The sequence below is a fragment of the Trichoderma virens genome (assembly GCF_000170995.1).
Source record: "Trichoderma virens Gv29-8 chromosome Unknown TRIVIscaffold_73, whole genome shotgun sequence".
In the NCBI taxonomy this organism is placed as follows: Eukaryota; Fungi; Ascomycota; class Sordariomycetes; order Hypocreales; family Hypocreaceae; genus Trichoderma; species Trichoderma virens.
Genome location: NW_014013676.1, coordinates 196,714 through 218,603, shown reverse-complemented (window position 1 = coordinate 218,603; position 21,890 = coordinate 196,714). Strand labels below are relative to the sequence as shown.

General features: G+C 48.0%; 7 protein-coding genes across 7 annotated transcripts; 4 read left to right on the top strand and 3 right to left on the bottom strand.

The window, feature by feature from the left end:
- Positions 1–37: 37 nt before the first annotated feature.
- On the bottom strand, positions 38–5,351 carry TRIVIDRAFT_230926 (uncharacterized protein; the record flags this gene model as incomplete). The annotated part of the gene is made up of 3 exons (XM_014100007.1): positions 38–412; positions 1,000–1,314; positions 1,383–5,351. 3 exons carry the CDS (start codon positions 5,349–5,351, stop codon positions 38–40), a joined length of 4,659 nt encoding a protein of 1,552 aa, XP_013955482.1.
- A 1,163-nt stretch (positions 5,352–6,514) lies between these two features.
- TRIVIDRAFT_223209 (uncharacterized protein) lies at positions 6,515–6,998 on the bottom strand (the record flags this gene model as incomplete). The annotated part of the gene is made up of 2 exons (XM_014100006.1): positions 6,515–6,776; positions 6,847–6,998. The coding sequence occupies 2 exons, from the start codon at positions 6,996–6,998 to the stop codon at positions 6,515–6,517; spliced, it is 414 nt and encodes a 137-aa protein (XP_013955481.1).
- A 1,154-nt stretch (positions 6,999–8,152) lies between these two features.
- On the top strand, positions 8,153–9,134 carry TRIVIDRAFT_192301 (uncharacterized protein; the record flags this gene model as incomplete). The annotated part of the gene is made up of 2 exons (XM_014100005.1): positions 8,153–8,264; positions 8,362–9,134. The coding sequence occupies 2 exons, from the start codon at positions 8,153–8,155 to the stop codon at positions 9,132–9,134; spliced, it is 885 nt and encodes a 294-aa protein (XP_013955480.1).
- A 2,671-nt stretch (positions 9,135–11,805) lies between these two features.
- Positions 11,806–12,906, top strand: TRIVIDRAFT_209490 (uncharacterized protein; the record flags this gene model as incomplete). The annotated part of the gene is made up of 2 exons (XM_014100004.1): positions 11,806–12,741; positions 12,794–12,906. A coding segment is annotated over one exon (856 nt), but the record flags the coding sequence as incomplete, so codon positions are not given.
- A 1,242-nt stretch (positions 12,907–14,148) lies between these two features.
- TRIVIDRAFT_152919 (uncharacterized protein) lies at positions 14,149–14,454 on the top strand (the record flags this gene model as incomplete). The annotated part of the gene is made up of 1 exon (XM_014100003.1): positions 14,149–14,454. A coding segment is annotated over one exon (306 nt), but the record flags the coding sequence as incomplete, so codon positions are not given.
- Positions 14,455–17,592: 3,138 nt separating this feature from the next.
- TRIVIDRAFT_152938 (uncharacterized protein) lies at positions 17,593–19,188 on the top strand (the record flags this gene model as incomplete). The annotated part of the gene is made up of 3 exons (XM_014100002.1): positions 17,593–17,789; positions 18,017–18,119; positions 18,208–19,188. Coding segments are annotated over 3 exons (1,281 nt in total), but the record flags the coding sequence as incomplete, so codon positions are not given.
- Positions 19,189–19,692: 504 nt separating this feature from the next.
- TRIVIDRAFT_134280 (uncharacterized protein) lies at positions 19,693–21,051 on the bottom strand (the record flags this gene model as incomplete). Its single annotated transcript, XM_014100001.1, has 2 exons — positions 19,693–20,626; positions 20,780–21,051. Coding segments are annotated over 2 exons (1,206 nt in total), but the record flags the coding sequence as incomplete, so codon positions are not given.
- Positions 21,052–21,890: the final 839 nt, after the last annotated feature.

Here is a 21,890-nt window from a genome sequence, read left to right as displayed (position 1 = left end):
AGCCAAAAGCCATGGTCTATTCAATCCCGTTTCATATTCATTTCTTGCCCTTCTTCTTCTTCTTTCCACCACCACCACCACCCGCCGCACCCTGCTGCTGTGTCTGCTGTGGCGTCTGCTCACCCTGAGGCGTCTCGACCGCATCAGCATCCTGCATCGTCTCCTCTGGAACGTCCTGTACGTTTGCCTGTGCCCTGCCCAGGCGGCCCATGGCGGCGTACATGAGGCGCGTGACCTCTGCGGCCTTTGTGGTGCGGTACTTGAGGGCGACGCCGCTGACGGGGTCGTAGGTCTTGAGGACGAGGCTGCCGCGGGGGGGTTTTGGGTCCGAGGGGGAGGATTCGTCGGCGGAGCTGGGGTCGGATTTGCGGGGTTTGACGGGCTTGATGGAGTATTTCGCGGTGACGCGGGTCTATTTGATGGGAGATATCGTTAGAAGGGGCCTGGTGCCATGTGGTTTGAAGGAGCTGTTGGGGGATTGAGGGAGGGAAGAGGAGGAGAAGGAGGGAAACTTGCCTGAGAGGGTCGAGCCTCAAGCAGAGCGACGGAGAGGTCGAGCCATTCCTGGCTCGTTTTAAAGTATGGCATTGGGCGCTATGATGGACGAGACTCCATGTATCTGTGCGTGGGTATCTTGTATATCGCGAGAGGGAGGGAGAGGGAGGCAGAGGGAGGGAGAGGCTGTGGCTGTGATGCGATTGAATGGAGTTGAGGCGAGGCTGTGGTTTGTGATGAAGAATGTCCATATGATATTGATGATTTGGTTGGTGCTAGTGGCTGGAACTGTGGCGCTCGATTTTTTGGTGGGGTCGCGGGGCTGATGGGACAACATGGAATCTTAGAGGTACGTACACATATGTCCCTTGATATGTGCATGCGTTGATGAAGCGGATTGGCGGATTGGCAGATCAACGGATTAGAGAAAATAATTAGTCTACTAGGTGCCTGCATATATTCATAAGATCCAATATCTCCAACTCTCTAAACCAAGCTCCTTACAGAACTGCCATCATCATCATCATCATCACATAACTCCATTTTATGGTAGCCCTCGGTCCACAGCCCATCCCTCCCTACACTAGGTGGTAGCTCATCTTCATCATCATCCCCATCTTGACCGTTTTCCGCCATAAAAGCCTCCAAGGCATCGATTTGGTAGAAGTCTTGACCGTCGAATTTGAGACTCACAAATTGGTGCGGTTTTCCGTCTTCAAGTGTGAAGTGACCATGATAGATGTTTATCCTCCCGTAGCATTTCTTGCAGGCGCTGAATTCGAGGCAAGATTGACATTCGTACTGGCAGCCAAATATTGCCTATGAAACGAAATGGTGGCATTTGTCAGTATTGCTATGTCAGGCTGATTTAATACGAGTCGACTTACATTGAAACATATGCTACAGGTCGTAGAATCACACGCATATCTTCGCTCGACATCCCCGTTGTTGTCTGCTATGTTCTTCGTTGAGGTGCCATCCAGGTCATCCGCCAACATTTTGATGATGTCGTCTTTAACATTGCAAAGTTTGGCCATTTGTACTAGTGTAAATGTTTCGACGTTGTCTTCTGCTTCTATGTTAAATGTAACGCCCCTATCAGCTCCATTATCGATCAAATATTTCACAACTTCCCTCTGTGAATAAGGCTCAAACCGCAAGTTGGGGTAGAAACCATTGTATTTGGTTAATGGCTGCGTGGCCCAGCAGAGCGGCGTCCACCCATCAATATCAGGTTGGTTGATATAGTTCCGTCTTGATTTTCCTGAGGGGCTCATTATCTTCAAGATGGCTTCAATTGTCTCCACATGGCCAAATTGGGCCGCCCAGTGTAGGACAGTCCTTCCGGAACAGTCACGGACCATTAAATTCCCCTTGTGAAGACGTAGCATGACTTCGAAGTTCTTGAGACCACTTGCCGCGGCGAAATGAAGGGGGAATCGACCTAAAGGATCAGCCGTTTCCGCTGTCGCCCCCATATTCGAAAGCAAGTTGATGGTACTGCTACCCGCAGAAAACGAGGCTGCGGAAATGGCATTATAGATGGTGTTCCCTTCCATGGCATCAACATCAGCGCCGTACTCCACCAGCATGTAGATAATCGCATCTATCTTGTGCATGCGCTCCTCGTATGTTAAATTTAGTTTCTTCCAAGGTCTGCACGCGGCCTTCAAGGCGTTGTTGCAGTATCGATATCCTGTTGGCATGTTCGGATTTGCGCCTCGACTAAGAAGCTTGAAGACCATTTCTTCATTCAGTGAGTAGCAAGCCACCATGAGTGCCGTTCCAACTGGAGTTCCTATAGTATCTATTTCCATGGCGGGTTGCCAGAGGAGCCAGTCAACAACTTCGAAAGCGGACGAGTGACACAAAGCATATGATAGCGTTGTCCATCCCAAATGGTCTTGCGCATTGATGTCAGCTCCAGCTTCGACCAGAAGCTTAATATGTTCAAATCTACCACCCCAAGCAGCGACCAAAAGGGCGGTTCTGCCATTGATATCGCGTTTCTCCAGGTCAATATTATTGCGAAATTCCAGAAGTATTTTGGCGATATCTTTCTCCTGGTTCATCGCATAGTGCAGGGGAGTGTACTTAGAATCCGGGTCCTCGTCACGAAGGTTTGCGTCGCCATCTAGTAAGATACGTATGATCTCCGCATTCGGTATATTTCTTGTTGCATTCAGAATCGGACTCTCGCCGGTATTGTCCCGGTGGTGGATATTCGCCCCCCTTTCAACCAAAAGCTTCACAACATCTGTCTTCCTCATAATGACGGCCGTATTGATAGCGGTTTGATTATCTCTGTTCGGCCACTCACTATTGACGCCGGCATCCAGTAGCATTTGCACCACTGAGACGTTGTTTATTGCCATGTCAAGGAGCGTGTTTCCGGATTTAGTTAAGATGTCAAGCTTTTGCTCCCAACGTAATAACTCTCGGACTACGTCGACATGCATCTTTGCAATAGCATAACACAGTGCGCTGTGACCTTGGTTGTCTGTCGCATTGATATCTGCCCCGTACGCTAGAAGCCATTTTACAATATCCAAGTCTCCCTCGTTTGCAGCGTAGAGGAGCGGCGTCATGCCTCCTGCATGAGCAATGTTGATCAGGGCTGTTGAATCTTTGGTTAAGCAGCTGAGAATTGCAAGCTTGTTATTGGTTCGCATAGGCGAAGCCGTTATAATTTCTACGAGCAGCGGTGGATTTATCAACTTGTGGTTGGGATCTGCTCCATGATCGAGGAGAAGGGAAACCAAATCTGCTTTGGCTGATTTGACAGCGGCAAACCATAGCGGAGTGTTGAATTTTCTTGGCCCGATAATGTTTGGATCGGCGTTGTGCTTGAGTAACATCTGGGCTGTTTTTATGTTGCCCCTTTCGGCTGCAACAATGAGAGGGGCTCCCCCATCGTTAGATCTTTCTCCTATGCCCGAGTTTGGATCGGCTCCAAGTTCTAGAAGCCTCTTGACCGCTTTCCAGTTACCATAGAGAGACGCAGCATATAGTGGCTTCTCAAGTTCTTGTACTTTCAGTAGTGACTTGTTTTTGACCATCAAGGAATTGATAGCATGTATGCTACCACTGACAGCAGCAGAGCATACCAGATTGTCCATTCCAGGTCTTTTCACATCAAGCCTCGCTCCACGCTCTATCAATGTTTCCATTATGAGAGCATGGCCTAGGCGTACAGCCATGTATAATGGAGAGGGGAAAAATATGGAATCACCGTCTTCGGGATCCACCTTCATGCCGTTATTCAAGAGCAGAGCGACTAGTCGGTCCATGTTGAGCCACACTGCTCTCCATAAAAACCACGACGGCCAACTTATTTTCGAACTATCCTGCAAAGTAGCAGTTTCTCCATTGACTTTGTTTTGGCTTCCGGATGCCAGTATTAATTCCTCCGCAAGAGACAACGCAGCATTCTCTTTTCCCTCCCTAATGGCGTCGGAGAGAGAGTTCATCCCTACAGACACGGGCGCTTTGCTCATCTCGTGGGTATTAGTTGTAGGCGGGCATGTTGAGTATTGTATTTCTTTCAAAGCGGAAACAGCTTCCAGTCCCAAATTCCCTAATGTGAGAAGTGTTTCAAATGGTGACTGCAATGCTTCAAATTTGGGACGAGAGAACGGATTACTCATGGCCCAGTATACCCTCGACCATGGAATCAGTTTGCTGGTAATGGCTGTTAACATATCACTTTTGCTTAGCAGAAAGTTTGGATCTTGCGACAAGTGATACGGAAGAGCCTGAATTGCGTAAAAAATAAAGTCTTGGCCATCCGTGACAAGCGGTGGCGTAATATGATTGCCAGAGCACCCAACTTTAGATTGATATTGGTTGTATAGAGAGTCTAGGCGTCCTTGAATCTCTGGCGAAGTCAAGTAGTCGAACAGGAATACCAAAATATTTTCAGATGGTGTTAAATAGTCCTCAAGGTGGTTCGACTTGTTTTGGAAATAGCCCCGAAACTCTTCTCGTAAGCGGACCTGGCCACTGAAAGACTCTGTGATGCCCCGAACCCATAAACGAAGATGGGATAGGGGCTCCTGCAGTTCAGTAGGGGATGGTGCATGGAATGTGTCATCTTTTCCACGCTTAAAGTGAAATAACGCCGTTGCTAATTGATTGTAGCTTAGAGGTTGCTGTCCATTCAAGAGCCAATTCAATATCCATCTAAGGCCATCCCTGTCCAAGATATCCTGGAGGGATTGCCTTAAGATATCAGCCGGTGTAGATTTCAGAGTGACAGCCTGGAGACGGTGATAAAATTCACGCAGTGATCTTTGTGACACATCCTGAGGCCAATCTGTGAGATCCATGATTAGTTTCAGAATTGTGTCCAGATCTTTGGTCTTCATGGATCTGAGCTCAATTAGCTTTTTTCGGATTTTAGCCTCACCATGTCCACCAGGACATAACATGGATAACAGGTCGTCTGAGTATTTACCCTCAGCATTCTGGCTTAAATATTCCTTCTTATCGCCAATATTATATGTGGTGACAGGGATATCTGGCCACTGATGCAACTCATCTGAGAGATCAAAAGGGTTCTTGCACGTTACCACAACCTTGAATGGCACTTCGGTTGTGGCTGTAATAGTGCTCAACGTTCTCCAGAATATTTCTCGACCATTCTTGTCACATTCCTCAACATTGTGTAGTAAGAGGAGCATATCTGGACCGATGATTGTGGGAGAAAGCGTCGTGAAGATCTTGAACAAATCCATCTCCGTCCATGCATGTTGGAGTATCAACTGGTCCTTCATGAGTTTGTACTCTTCGTTAACTGCACCGGTCGCAGTGTTGGCCAGTATTGAGAGCAAGAATGAACAAAGCATATCCTTCATTGAGAGATGCAGAGGATCACTGGAAGAGAAAACAAAAGAAAAGGGGGAAGTTATCCGTTCTCCTTGATAAGATTCTCTCCGTTCAAGTCTCCAACGGAGGAGTACCTGTTCCGCTGCCGCCATTACTCCATTATTATCGTCACCCCGAATACAGAGTACATGCGCACCGGCAGATGCCATCCATGTCTTGTGCTCTCCGCAGCAAAACACTGGATGTGAGTCTACAACACATTCTGACGACAACAGACGATGCGCCGGGGCGAGTGCCACAAGGGTTTGTTCAATAGGAATCCAGAGCTTGTGGGGGGCCCAATCTGATATTGTGAATATAGAGATTATCAAGTGGAATTTTGCACTTACGTTTCATGTTAGCCATTCTGGCACATAAACCCGGAAATGGGGGTTTGCCTGTCTGTGTTTGCTCTTGGATAGTCACCTCGTCTGGAACTCCAATTGTTGCCGTAGTATAGTCAAATATCTGTATGATATGAGTAACTCATCGTGCTGCCCTCGCATTAAACTAATCACTTGCATCTGATATTTTCCCTTGCTTGTTTGGGCCTGCATAGAGACTTATAACCTGACTTCGCAGCGTGATTTTGGAAGCGACGAAAGCTTCGGTGATCTCTACTACATATTTTGCAATACTTCTGATGGTCAAAGACAGAGAACTTACAGGGATCTCACGAATGGCGTTTGTATGAGACGTAAGGTAGTGGAATATTTTGGAGTCGAGCATTTGGCTGTTATTCGTCCGCTGGAAGCAGCCTGAGAATATCTACACATTTCCACGTTAGGATTTTTCTTTCCTTTCTTCTTTCCTTTCTTTTTCTTTTTCTTTTTCTTTTTCTTTTTCTTTTTCTTTTTTTGTTTAAATAAGAAAAAATCCAAATACCATGAAATAGCATTGAATTCCAGGTATCTCTCAAGTCAAATCAGGGCTTGTAATAAAGAAATTCAATACATACAGAAAGGGCCGTACTCATAAAAATTCCTGGCCACTGTTGCTGATTCGCGCCGGCAATGCAAATAGCCTTTGTCCTGATCAGCAAGTTTTATTAAATCATCAAGTATGGGTGTATGGTACACACTTGTTTGACAACTAATGCTCCCAAGTCATAAGCGACAAACACGATCGCTCTTCTTGATTTCTACTTCCTGAATTAGCTCAACTTCATATATGATATTAGATCAGTCGAGAGATAGAAACCGACATGTTTATCCTGCTTCTGCAAAATAATGAGGCTTTGGAGAAGTTGTCGGGCAAGGTCATCAATGGCCTGGTTCGTGAAGTCGCCGTAAAGGAATCTTGCTATATTACATCGAAAGGCAAATTCTCTTCTTCTACTAGTCATTGATGATGGAAATAGAGCTTCAAGACTAAGCCGGCCTTCTTCTTTGCCAATCGCCATGACATGGATGACGCTGTGAGAAAAGACCATAAGTTCGCTATTCTAATGGAACCAAGGACGCGAACTCTGGTGGGAAGACTTACTCAACGTCTGGAAGATTATCTGCATCGGATTCTTTCTGCGTAGATTCCACAATATTGGTCAAGATGAGGCCTTCGTTGGGATCGACCACCACAACGGTTGTGGGAGGTTGCAGAGTTGGCTCGTCCTCGGACATGTCATCATAGTCCTCCATCATGCTGCACCCGCGGGTATGGCCAGGTCCGTCGCAAAAACGGATTATGCTATTGCCACGGTTAGTGTAAACTGTGCGGCATCCTAGGGAATGGATATGGTAATGTAGATACCTTGTGTATGTCGTAATTCACTTGTCAGACTTGGAGAAGAGTGTTGCAGGAGAAAGAAACGTTTGCCGATTTCTAGCATAAGCCTAGTAGCGAGGTATATGACAGTATACATATATATCTCTGTTTTATTCCAAATTGGAGGGTTCGAGGCTCTTTTTTATAGCTCTCTTGAAAGCCGCAGTGAGTGGCACGTGTTTAGCAGCTAGGTATATTTGCGACAAAGACTGTTTATAGCTTTCATCCTTTTCAAAAGCGAGGGACAAAGGCTCTCTACTTTTGCTACGCTGAAAAACACAATTAATAGCACACTCTAGCGCTTGCGTCCGGCTGACTGGCCTTTGTCTCTGGCACTGCCCCGGAGAGATGCGATTTAGTGTTCGATGTTTCGAGAACTTGAACGCGGATGAACATAAGCTTGGCATAGAATTAGCCAGATGGAGCTTCCTCTGAACCGTTCCAATTTACCCATGGGATTATGGTTCATTCACCGCTGCGGGATTTTTGCTCATTACAGGATTCAATTTCGTGTATCCTTCATTGTTTGTGCGATGTATCTGCCAGTGTGCGGGAGGTATGTAACCATGCCAGCTCAGTATTTTGCTGCATCACCCGAGTCAGGTGGCCGTGGCCCTAAATTCATCCAACCACTTGACCTCAATCTTTCGTCGTTGGGTGACACAAAGCAGCTTTATATTGGTCAAAATACAGCGATAACGATACGTACGAATCGGAACTACAGGAAGAACATCGCGTCAATACAACGTGTGACGAGCCACACCATCTCTTCGGCAGCCTAATCTGCGGGTATCCAGCAACTCATGTAGCCAAACATGCGGTCAAAACATGTGCGCCGTTTGTGTCTTCATACTGTGATGGGCAGCAACGACACTACCAGGTCTCATGGCCCTTCAGCGTTTAGCTGAATCTGTTGAGATTATTCTCTATATACTTCAAATTCTTTCTCTGTTTTCTCTTCTCCCGTCTTCCATTGTCAAATATTCATATATTTGATTGATAAGCGCACCTATCAGCATTGTGAAGCATGGATGAAAGCGAGATTTGGTTGAGTGAGGAAGAGGAAGAAGTGGAAAACGGAACAAACACAGATCCTACGGCGTTCACTATTGGACTCACATACCAGGGTCAGCCGGGAGGTGAGAGCAATATCCATTGCAGTTTCTATTGTCCTAGGAGAGAGCGCAAACTGATGTTCACAAACAGGCTTCCATGTGCGCAATCTTCCGGGTCAAGTGCAACGGACGGCAGTTTCAGCTTTCCACGGTGGATCAAAAAAGAAACCGGCTTTCACTGTTAGCTGCAATGCGAAAGCTATCATTCATGGCGAAATTGACCCGTCGTCCAAGAAGCGGGCAACCTTTCTTGTCTACGAGTTCAAGTTCAACTCCTATAGGGGATCACGCATCAAGCAAGCGAACATCTTGTTTGAATTTAAGCCCATGAAGGGTCAGGAGGGTGGCCCATCGGTCTATCAAGTTGCTCCACGCGGACTCTATAAGATGCGAGAAACACTGCAAGATGAGTCCTTGAAGAAGGGAATAGAATTCGGACTCGGCCCAAACATTCCAGCAGTCGAAGCAAATCTGACGCTATCAGCCGAAGCGTCTGTGGAGAAAGTTACGAAGCATTATATTGTGGCGACGGGCGATACTTCTCAAGACGATTGGGGAAACTTTTTCGGGGCACGGTTCTTCTTGTCTGAGAACGAGTCGCAAAAAAGCGGCATCCCCTCCAAGTTACGCGTCTGCATTCTTCTGGAGCGAGACGATGATGAGGACTTCGTTTGCGTCCCTTACGTGAATGTAACACCAAACTTCACAGCCATGTTTACGACTTTGTTCTCTTCAAGATCACCGGATGATCCGATCATCTTCAGGGTGGCCGAACCCCCTTTCAATCAATTGGACGACAATGTTGATATTGATCGCAATAATCTAGGAGCAGTCGACCTAGGTGAGCTCTGGGATTGCACTGAATATTACAAGTATGAACGGTCGGTTAAATAATCTAGTCATGAAAGAGTGTAGAGCATGATAGCAATGGCATAATGGGCGATAGCGATCTATAGCAAATGGGAGACATATTGCATCAGTTGTAAAATGCATCGATACCGTTCTATGCAGGAACAGCACAAAAAAGTGAAGAATTAACACTGTATGAGTGCAATCATAAACACCAAATCCTTCGAGAGAAACAACAAAATAATGAGCACGCACCTCTTTGACCCCTGTCATGTTCTGCAGCCTTCCCTGCACTCGTAACGCTCTTGAAATTAACCCCCACTCTCAGGTCGCATGGATCAACTCGGAAGGATACATCAAACCAGAGGAATACTGGGCAACGCCTCTCGCCCTTCACTCAGCTCACCGACAATTGTCTTTCAATCTCTTGACTTCTCAGATTGTGCCTCAGCTAAACTCGACATTCTTCGGAGTGATTTGAAACAATCATCTTTATCTTCTTTCTTATTTTTCAGGAGTTTAACGTGCCGCTTATCTAGGTTACCGAGCTGTTATTTCCCGGAATCATGGAGGACAATGTTGGAAATGATGGTAGTTCGCAATCGGACACTAAAAGTTTGGTCGATGAAAATGAAATGGATGAGGCCGCTCAGATGAGCTCCCAAACGGAAGAGAGTGAAGAAGCATGTTTCAAAGAAAAAACTTTAGAACAACAATGGAGAGAAGTTGTGAAGGTCCTTGTATCCAGGAAGGCACGATGGGATGATTCCGAGCAAGGAGAAGGACGCCTTCTTGAGGAGTATGAGAAGAACGCCTTGATACACCGGGATGATCGCGAGAGGACGACACCTACATTTTTTCATCTCTTAGCCAAGGGTTTAGATGCCGACGATTTCAAAAAATTCCCAGAAAACACAATATCCAAGATTATCAACTATCTTCTCAATAATCAAGAGAGCAACTTGGAAAGAAGCCACCTCAACAAATCAGAAGAAACCCCGATTTTGCGGGTAGCGATGGACTTCAATAACACTGAGTTCATTGAATCCGTCATCAAGTGCTCGGGAAATATCGCGGGAAAATTTGAAGAGCTTCTTGCTGCAACTGATCATGATGGGATGAACTGTCTTCACTACGCATTCAAGGTCCAACTACAGAAGGCTATAACACACCTTTCGAGGGACAAAATGCCGAACCTTGATAACACTGTCGACATCATTCTTAGCTTTGTACAAGTTGCGAAACCAGAGACAATTGCTTGGAGAGACAAACATGGCAACACCCCCCTGCACTACGCCTTAAATTACCGTAACTGTCAAGTCAATTCCCGGCGATACCAACAAATTCTTCAACAACTTCTTGAAAAAAGCGATGTGATCTTCAAGAAGAAAGCAGCTTTTCAGTTCAACTCGAAAAACGAGTCCCCATATCTCTATTATTTGAGGACAAGGGAGGAGTGGTTCAAAACCAAAAATATTGCCGGTAAAACAACCCATTTGCCTACGGAAGCAAGTAACAACAAGCCTCCAGAACCAAAGAACGGAGTATTGCCAGGAGATGCATCCACGGTTCCGTCCGCATCCGGCCAAGATGAGAAAAAGCGTCTCGATACCGAAGGTATAACAGGGAATGTGGATGGTGATCAAGAACAGCCGCGATCTCAACCATCGCACGAACTTAACTCTAACTCTGCCCATGCAGTCTCTACCAAGGCTCTTGCGCGCAGTCAAACACACAATTCCACCATTGCCATTGATTTATCTCGGGGTATGGCCCCGAATAATGAGAAGCCGAAGAGAAAAAAGAAGGAACTCTTGGTGGATGAGATGGCAATCAAGATGGGGGAGTCTGTCAAAGTTCACTACATCCGCACTAGATCAGGCATGGAAGCTAAGGAATTGCTTTATGGCAAAGTGGCTTCAGGTAAGTCGGCAGTCAATTGGAAGTTCACATATAATATTCCGCTAGAGCATCTGAGACTACTTAGGCACAGTATCTGATATGAAACTAACCCTTGCTTCGCTAGATAAAAACTTATATTTCGACGCTTTTCATCTCGCAGGAGAACCTGTAGAACAAGTTATCGACTTGATTGAAAAGCTATCAAATGCAGGGGGGTTTGAAGACACTCTGTCATATGTTTATTTACCTCTGCTTGGCAAGATTGACAAGGAGTCAGGAGCTGCATCCAAGTCAAACAATATAATATCCAGTTCTAACGAAAAAGGACAACGTGGAGCCGCTCCCCAGGAGAATCCCGAGTTAGGTTGTAGCTGTCTGGTGAAGGTATTTGACAAACTGGTGTCAGTAAACGTCCGACGCATACTACGGTTGCAGGTGGTCGACGTAGGGGATCAACCCCACACTGATGCCACAATCGAACGGGCTATTAAAGGCCAGGACTCATTTTATTTAAGTGCGCTTAGGGCACAAGCCATCAACATAGATGATTGGTACGTTCATGTCATCCTATGATTTCAAAGATTCGATCTATCTCGCGGTCCCGTAACTGACATGGGGTTGGTTGTCTCGCAGGGACTGGAGAAAGCTAGATCTAAGTATGGACGTCATTTCATTCGCGGCCAAGCTTCCCTCCTACACCTACAGGTACCCCACCTTTTGGGTACCCCTTCACCAAAAACCTCACCTCGTTCAACTAGCTATCGAACAAAACGTCTTCTACATTTGCTTTTACTGCCCCTGCTGAGGATCCTAGGACAATAGCAGTTTCTACCGACCCCCAAGGAAGCCAGTCAAGAAACTCCCCCGCTGCCACCGGGCAGGCAGCTCCCGACAGACAACAAAAAGAGGCCACCCCCTCCATCCCAGGGAAAGGCAAGACAACTATCCTCGCTCTCACCCCCAAGAAGAAACGACGCTTCGGCGGCGAATTCACAACGGACAACATACCAGCACTCCAACTGAACAAAGGCAGAGCAAATCCCTTTCACTTTACGCAGAAACCACCGGAGGGACTCAGTTCCTCCCTCTTCAGCGGCGTCAAAAAAGCCACCGCAACCAACCAAAGGCATAAATCCCTCACACAAAGCAAAATCATAGGACAACTGGCAGAGATCAATACAATACACAAAGCCAGACAAACTATTCTTATTTCAACCGCTACGGCTATAGACGAATACCTAGCAACCTTCACCACAGGCCACTGCCTGGCAGCGGCCAAACAAATCCACGCTGCACTGGCAACCGCCCTCAAAACCTTCCTCTCTCTAAAACACAATCCGGGGGGTCCCAAAAACCCCGACACTCCAGGCAGCAAGAGACTCACTGCCCAACCGCCTAAAAAGGCATCAGCCAACACATCCCGCAGCACAGAGGTCAAATCAAGGGAAACCAGAGGACCCACTGGGACGGCAGCAGCCGAAACTACCCCGCCCCAAGGGCCAGAAGGAGCCAAAAAGGTCACGTGGGCAGAAGTCGCGTCACACAGGGCTACTCACAACAAAAACCCTCAAAGGGGACAAAACAACAAAAGAACATCTACCTCCAACAGCAAAGGGCCGGCCCCCGCTAACGAAAACAAGGAAAAACAAAAGCCAAAGACAACTGCATAAAAACCCGACGACTGCATCTTCGTCTAAGTCCCCCTAGACCATAAATAGAGGAAGATGATGGCCATCGGGGCTAAATAAGAGTTAGTAAAGGGAATGAAGCTTAACAGCGACGACCTCACTTACTTTCAGAAGGTCCATTCGGGCTTCGCCCTCCAGCCTAAGAACCAAAACATCAAAAACAAGATCCTCGCACTCGCACCAGAAGCAGAAAAAAACAACTTAAAAATCGAAGAAGCGTACACATAGAAGAGTTTCCTCCTGCGCAGTGTCCTAAAAACATACACCGACAAATCCGGAACCCACTCCACTGACGCGCTAATCCCCAAGGAGGCGCGCGTCAGAGCGGGCGCCAAAAATCTACCGACCTTCTGCCAGAAGGCTCCCTTCGGCAAAACCCCGGACACCTACTACTATTTCATAGCCTTCGGGGAAAACGTAAGGGCAGGCTTCAAGCTCTTCAACTGCTCGGCCCCAGCCAAACTAAAAATACAGCAGCCCAGGATCACACAATACCCCCGCTGCCTCGGCTTCCACAACCCCAGAGGCTGCACCAGGACCGAGAGGTGCATAAAATGCAGGAAACCGGCCGCCAGCCACAAAGACACCACAGCCAACTGCTCCTCCCCTCCACAATATGCAAACTGCAAAGGAGCACACAGAGCCGACGCACCCAAGTGCCACGCTCACCCCACGATAAAAAATAGGACCAAAATACATCCCACCAAAGAACAGCTCAAAGCCATCAGAGAACTAGGCCAACAGGAATTCCTAAAAACCAACCCGCCCAAGCCTACCGAGGATAAGGAAAAAGACAAAGAACCTAAGAAGACATCGGCCAAACGCATCCGCAGCCCACCGCCTCCGGACCCCTCAGTGCCCCGCAGACGGCCCATAAGCCAGGTTGTCATAAGCGTGGACACAGACGTAGAATCCTCACGGGAAAGCTCCCCGGCCCAGTCTAAGGTACACGTGGCAGACCCTGAGGGCAACGACACCATAGAAGACAACCCCACGCCCGCCTAGGGAGGGCAAGACGGACAACAAAGCGTCGATAAATAGTAGACGGCCCCCGTCGAAGTCACCGAAGAAACACTAGCCTCAAAATCTTCCAAACCAACGTAGGGAGGAGCGGTCCCACCCAGGACACCGCCCTATCGCTGGCATAGGAAAGCGGCTTCAACGTAGTGCTCATCCAGAAGCCCTACGCCCAATGGGACAACAATGCAGGCAGAAGGCAGACGAAAAACCACCCTAAATACTAAGCATATAACCCACTCAACAACTAGAGGAGCGCTAGACCATCAGTCCTTACCTATGTTAGAATCTCACCCAACCTCCCCAGCAAACAACTCTCCCCTCCTGGCCTGAAGAACGGATGCATTTGCTGGATCGAGGTATGCAGCTACACGGTCGTTAACATCTACTACCGCACAGCGGACGACACTACTACAGAGACCCTTACTAAATAGGAATAACCCCCCCCCAGATCCATTATTGCAGGCGACTTTAACGCAGTCTACTGGTTATGGCAACCGGGCAAGGACTTAAACACAGCCGGCAACAGGATCGCCGAGTGGGCGGAGAAGCACAATCTCTACCCCTCCCTCACAGACTCACCGACAAAACACTCAGGACAATACATCGACCTAATATTCTCCAACTGCCCAACCTCTTCCAGAGTCGAACACTCACTTAACACAGGGTCGGACCACTTCACTGTAGTTACCACCCTCCCCGAACCACTCCGTACTACCCCGGGAGCAGGCAAGAAGTACATACCGATGGAATGCTAAGAGGAGTTCGGTTAACTCATACACTCCTTTACATAGACCCTCCCCTCCGTCAACCTTACCTCCCCCTCCAGGGACAACCTAGACAGATGCACTAAAGCACTACAAGACCTCTTTAAACACATAATAGAGGCAGCAGGCAAAACCAAACACCAAAACGGCCACAGCGCCCCATAGTAGACGGACGAGTGTAAAGCAGCCCACCAGGCTTTTAATCGCTCCAGGCCCAGATCGGCGGAGTATAAGGAAGCCAAGAAGAACCTAAAGACAGTCGTTCGCCGATGCAAACGGACACACTGGGACGAGATCATTACCAACGCCACCGCAGTCAGAAATATCTAAACGGTCGCAAAATAGCGCAAAGCCACAGACCGCTTCCAACCCCCTCCTCTAATTAACGGAGACATCAGCATCTCAGACCCCACTGAGAGAGCAACGTACCTCAGGGATAAGCTCTTAAAGCGGAAAACCACAGAGGAAGACACACCAGACCCATGGGCGCAGGAGCTCCCCGTCAATAGGAACATAACATAAGACACTACGGTCACAAAGGCGGAGGCCAGGAAGGCCACCACCGGATCAGGCAACACGGCCCCCAGGGCCGACGGGATCTCAGTCGCTCTGCTCCAACTAGCTTAGCCAGCAGTCGGAAAGTACATCACTAACCTCTTCAGAGGCTGCCTGGCAGCTGGCTACCACCCGCTCCCCTTCAAAAGCGCAGAAGTCACCATCATCCCCAAACCAGGCAAACCCAAGAAAACCTACACAACCCACAAGGGGTACAGGCCCATCTCCCTTCTCTCCTATATCGGAAAAGGACTCAAAAGACTGCTGGCCAGAAGAGTCTCACTCCTAGCTATAGAACATAAGATACTCCCTAAGCAATACTTCGGAGCCCTCCCTAAAAGATCGGCGATAGACCTAATGGCCTGCCTCATCTACAACACCGAAGTAACCCTCGCCCAGGGGTCGGTCGCCACCCTATTGACTTTAGACATCTCCAGAGCCTTCGACATCGTCATACGGAACCGCCTCATCCTAAGACTCAAGGAGCAAAGCTAGCCTATACTCTTTGTAAGGTGGGTCAAGTCCTTCATAAGCGACCGCAAGGCACTGGTCCGCAACGGATACGGCATAACTCTCCCGGAAACGGAACTGGAATGCGGGGCCCCTCAAAGCTCGCCCATTTCGCCAATCGTTTCCATACTCTACTTCTCCCCCATCCTAAAAATCAATAACCCCAGCGTACGCTTCGGATACACCGACGACGTAGCGATCCTCGCAGTCGGGGCCGACACCAAAGAGACGACCAGGAAACTCCAATAAGAGCTCCAAGACACCTTAGATTAGGGACGACGCAATGCGGTGTCCTTCGACCCGGACAAAGCGAAGCTTATCCACTTCTACCACACTAAGAAACAGACACACAAGGAGAGTGTAGACTTCAAGAGGAAGACTATCGCACCACAGGACTCAGTCAGGTGGCTGGGGGTCCATCTCAACTCCAGACTCTCCTTCAGGAAACACGTAGAAGTAATGACTGGGAAGGCCCTTAAAGCAGCGAATTTCCTTAAGTCACTCAATAAAACACAGAAGGGCTCTCCCCCAAACGCGGTCGCACTCGCAGCTAAGGCCTGCGTCGCCCCAGTAGCTCTGTACAGTATAGAGGCCTGGTAGCCCGGAGACAAAAGACAGAGCGCATCCTACCCCTCCAGACAAATAACCACCGGCACCTCGAACCTAGTAGAGAAAATAGACAAAGCCTTCAGAACGGCAGCCAGGGCAGTCCTCCCCGCCTAAAAGACAACCAACACAGCGGTCGTACACAGAGAATCCAAAGTCCCCCCTGCACCCGTAGCATTCGCCTAGGCAAAACTCCAGACGTTAGCTAAGTTCGCCAGCCTAGACAGGAATTACCCCGTCAGCAGATGCATCGACAAAAAGCTTCCGCCCAGACTCCCTATAACCAGACTATAACACATAGCCTCCCTAATCGATAAAACGGTCAGACCCTCCCTTTTCACTAAAAATAACAGAGCAGTCCTAGCAGAGCCAGACTTCCGCAGCCTACCCAAAGCCAAAGCAGCGGAAAAACACCTTAAGTTACTCAACGCCCTTCCCCAAACTACGCTCCTAACATACTCAGACGGGTCATAAAACAAGACGGAAAACACAGGATGGGGCGCCGTTACGTACCACAACTACAAATCTACCTTATCCTGCGGTTACCTAGCGAACGCTAAAGTTTACGATGCAGAAGCAGTCGGGGCCTTCGAGGCCATAAAACTCACCAAAACGCAAATTGCATCGAACCCAGACATTAAGGAAATACTCCTCTTCTTAAACAACTCCGCGGTAGTAGATAAAATCCTAGGGACTACACCAGCGTTATCACAAAGCGCATATATAGGCCTAAGAAAAATAGCTAAAGAACTACAGCCATACATCACCACTAAAGTAGCATAGGTTCCCGGGCATAAAGACATACTGGGCAACGAAAGAGCGGACAAACTAACTAAAGAAGGTTTAAAACTCCCAAAACACACAAGCAATTACACTACAATCACCCACATCAAAAGGTAGGCAAGGAAGAAACAGAGGCTAATACTAAAAGCCTACTGGGACGACAATTCCCCGTTATACTACAGACGCTGGCAGCTCAACGCCCTTGCGATACCACCTAAGCTCCACCTTCCGCACCCCATCCTCCACAGACTTCTAGCTGAGAGGTCCGGGCACGGCGACTTCATAGAATACCACGAGAGGTTCAGCCATAACACAAGACCTACTTACAAATGCAGCGAGCCCAGGACCCAGGGACACTTCGTAAAGTACCGGATGGTTGTACCCTTCCTCCCGGATATCCCAGAAAAAGACCTCCTATTCGAAGCCACACATCTCACGTACCTCCTAGGCTACAAAGGCTATAAGGAGTTCCAGAAACTAGTGGAGGAAACAAGCCCGTATGGCCCCCCTCCCGCAGATATAGACTGACACTTCCCCCCCTATTTCTTTTGTCAAATTGAAACGTAGCGAACGCAGGGTCTGAACAACCGCAGCTCCTACCGTCCTAGTGCCCAGATAAGGACTTATATAACTAGTTTACTTAGTGGACGTTAATAATAAAACAAACAAACAAACATTTCATTCGCGGCACCAGATGCTGCGCATGTCAACTTATACTGGAGCGGAAATCAAACTATTCTCAGGGGCTGGGGTCGTCCGGAAGGGGTTTCGCGACACGCAAGGCCCGAGGGCAAATTACGGAAGGTGACGCTTCATGCATTTCCAGTACGTTTCTTACATTCAAATGCCTACCATCAGTTTTATCAGCGAACGTATTTACAATCCCCGAAACCCAGCTGATTCGCCTACAGGGACATGAAACTCACGAGAGGACGATGAAAATGATTGAAGTATTCAAAAGCGAGATCAAATGTCAAATGGAAAGCAAGAATGATGAAGACAAGATCGAGATAAAAATTAAAATACGTCCTGGTTCGGCTACATCCATCGTCAAATCTGACGCTGGCCTAAACGCCCGAGATATCGGGATGTCGGACAGCCCTCCGCAGCAGGTCTGGATTGAAAACATGGAGAATTTTAGGAGCGCTCTGTTCCCCATTCACCGCCTTATAGGCAGAGATACTACGATTCCACGCGTTAGGGTGTGTATATGTCTTGATCTTTGAGAATTTTACCCCTGTCCTCCCAAATTCACAGACCCACACGACAGAGTACTTATATACCTTTCAGGTTGCATTGATAGATGATGGTGTAGATCTTTTGAACTTGGACATGTACAACAACACTGTTCAAGTTACTGGTATAAGCTATTATCCTCCAAATGGATTGATCGAGCAGCCATGGCACCAATCAACCAATGGTCACGGTACAGTCATGGCCAACATGATTGTTCGCCTTAACCCCTGGGTCTCTCTCGACGTTATGAAGATACATGACAGCATTGATTATAGTTCTAGGAGCAAAACTCGAACGATATACGCCGACAGCGCTGCCAAGGCGATTGAAGACGCTATAATCCGCAAGGCTGACATCATCTCTATGTCGTGGACTATCAGGAAATTGGTCGGGTTCAATGCCAACTCAGACGTCGGAATCAGCGAAGAGCACAAAAGATCTCCTGAGCTGGTTGCCATGAGGAAACTCCATGCAGCTATTGAGAAGGCAAAGAGCAACAGCATACTAATGTTTTGCTCCGCTGCTGATGACATCAAACAACTCGGTAGGGAATCTCTTCCTTTCAGCGCGGCGCCGGACTGCATTTTTCGTATTGGCGCCGCGCTATCAATGGGTCAAAGAGATCCAACATCCGAAGACGTCAAAACAATAAGTTATTTCTTCCCTGGAAACCAAGTAGCCGATGCTAGGAACCCTCGATCATCAAAACCTGTCGAGTACCATGACGGATCATCTGTCTCTACTGCCCTGGCAGCGGGTCTTGCTTCGCTGATAATTCATTGCGCAAATGTCGCAACTATGCATGATAATGATCAAAAGCTCACCAACCTTGCTTCGCAACTTCGTAAGCACAGGAACATGTGCATCGCATTTGATAACATCAACGAGAAGGAGTATGCGGACAAAAAGTTCTTGCACGTCTGGAGAATGTTTGGGGATGCTACAACGCGCATAAACATCGTCAAAGGGAAAGACGAGAAAATATCCAAACTAAAGGATCTCGTGACGGCTCTCTGTCATAAGCTTGAAGACTAAGACAGAGTGTTATCATCTAAACAGAGGGGCATATACTTCGAGCATGTTACAAGTCATGACATACAGCTTAGATTGCTAAAGATTGAATACTTTCCTTGAATTGACTAATGTTGCTACATTTTCTCCCATATCAGTCTCAGATTTCGCCACTTTGCCTCTCGAAGCATTGTGATCTCCTCAACATATTGCCAGCTCTCTATCTCCTCTGTAACGTCGACTTCATCACTACGTGTAATGTCAAATTCGAGGCATTAGTACCTGCTGCTCTTCTTTCCACCAAATCATATGTCAAATAGTCAAAGCTTTGAAACTTGAGTCAACTTCAAGAAGCTAGGGATTGTCATCGGATTCAACTTACGGGCTGAAAAACACTTTTATTGCATGTAGTCTTGCAGAAGATGCATCATTCAAACAGGGTCCTCCACTCCGCTGAGATGACCGAGGTTACACTACGAAACCCAGAGGTAGGATCCCATAGGATACTGGCCAGGAAAATTCCTACTGCTGGAATGTATGGGCGCGGTCGTAGAAAGCTTTCGACATCTTTTCGTAGAGTCGTTTGACTGCCTCAGATTTTATTTCAGTCCCCGTGAGAATCATCCCGTCGTGCATAGGAAAAAGCAGCTCGTGTAGCTCCTTAGCAAGATCTTTGAGTGGAATAAACTCGGTGGAAAATTCACCCAAAATTCCCTCAAAGCCTTTAGGGCTCATGTCGGCAGTCTTTGCTTCCCCAACAGCACGAAAATCCATTGAGCACCATTTACGCAACCGAGAATCATCTGGCAGGCGCTCCAAAATTTCATGGGCATGGTCATGCTCGCTGTCATTTGCGATAGCCAGCCACAGAAACACATAAAACAGGGACTCCAAGTCGTGTCGATACGTGTGTCGCTCCCCAAGGAGGATGCCTATGGCCATGAACCCATCTGATCCAACCAGCGGCTCAACATCAGAAGCCTTGTCGAGATCTAGAGCTGCGTCGAAATCGATCAAGACACCTCTGGAGCCCTTAATGCTGGGCTCCGGATTGATGATCAAATTCTTAATGGCAATGTCCCGGTGGAGCATCCTGCCATCCACGTAGAGCGACTGGAGGGCCTTGACGAGGTCGCCCAAGACCTCTAGAAGCTCGCGGATAGACGCAAACTTTCGGATTGGGCGGCCTAGGGGGCTAGTTGCAACGCACGACAGGGTCCGGTTGACAACGGGTTGAGGGAACTGCAGCCCCTCGCGAAGCTCGCTGATTTTGGCCACGTCTTCCCGGCCGAGGAGCTCGATGACGCCCCAGACCTTGCGCTGGCCGGTCAACTCCAGCAGCTGAAGTTCCGCAGGTGCATTGTCTTCTCGCCAAGAGAATTTGACGACAACGCTTGGCTCTGAGGGGGTCGATTCCGAGGCCGCAATGCAGGTCGTTCCGAGCCCGACCAAGTGGCTGTGACTCGGTGCTGCAATAATCCCTGGTTGGAGATACAGCTTATGGTCCTGCTCGAAGACAACATATCCGTCCGATCCCAGCCCGAGATGTTTCACAAACGTGTTGATACCCGACTTTTCGCCACTCATCATGCTGTAGCCCGCCAGAATGCGCAACACGAGGCAGGGGTCCTCCTGTACCAGGTCCATCTCGCTACTGTATGCACCCGAACGATCAAATACCCAGAGTTCCAAGGTGGTGCCGATAAGGAGGAATGCGTGTAAGAAGTATCGTATCGGCTGGGCTTTGAATACCTGCAGAGCACGCGCACAAAAGCGCAGACGGTCATCGTCATCACACGTCGCTTTACCGTGATGATATTCACCGTACACAAGGGTGCTGCCTGCGACGGTGGGGACATCTGATGTCTCCATACAGATGCTTGCGCTGAAGTGTGAATCTGGTGTGGTTATTGGCTTGCTTTGGAGGCGGACGCCCGAGTCGGCGGCGATGAAGAGCGACTGAAAGGAAGCAAGCCACTCCACCAGGGGGTCCAAGTGTTCAATGTTGAAGAGGTCTGCTGACAACTTTGCGGCATCGGCCGACTTGGTATCAAGCATATTATTCTGGTCCGCAGAAACCCAGTGGTCCCCAAAGTATTTGGCGAAGATGTCATCCACCCCGCGGAATATTTTGCCTTCAAGCTCCTCCCGAACGGTTTTAAGGATAGCTTCGGATTCAGACGCCATGCTGAGAAGGTGAGGTTGGTAATTTGGCTTAGTTTTAGGAGGGATTGTATGAAATGATTCTTCGGCCGAAGGAAGGCGATGGTTAACTTGTTTTGAGTATACTGGTTTCGACTGACAAACAAATGCTGAAAATAACAGGATTTGAGGCTTACGCGTTGAATCTGAAGCAGCAATCGGAAACTTGTTTGAACAGCTTGGACCACTAATGGTCACGAGACTGTCACGACCAACATGAGCATGCGGACCAACCCAGTCTCTCTCAATGTCATGAACATGCATTGTAGCACTAATGCTACTTCCGGGCGTTAAAGGTGGACGATATACAATCTTCGGAGACCCTTTATGATGAACCTTGAAGCATTATCAGAGCAAGATACTATCATATACAGTAGCGTAACAAATAAGCAGTTCATATCACTATAGGCTGGACAATTTTTATTCAACTGTCTGAAGCGTAGGTATGTATCGATAAGCAGATTAACTTGTTTCTTGCTTTCACTCTCAATCGTCTATTGCAATTATTCATGGCTTTCTGTAAT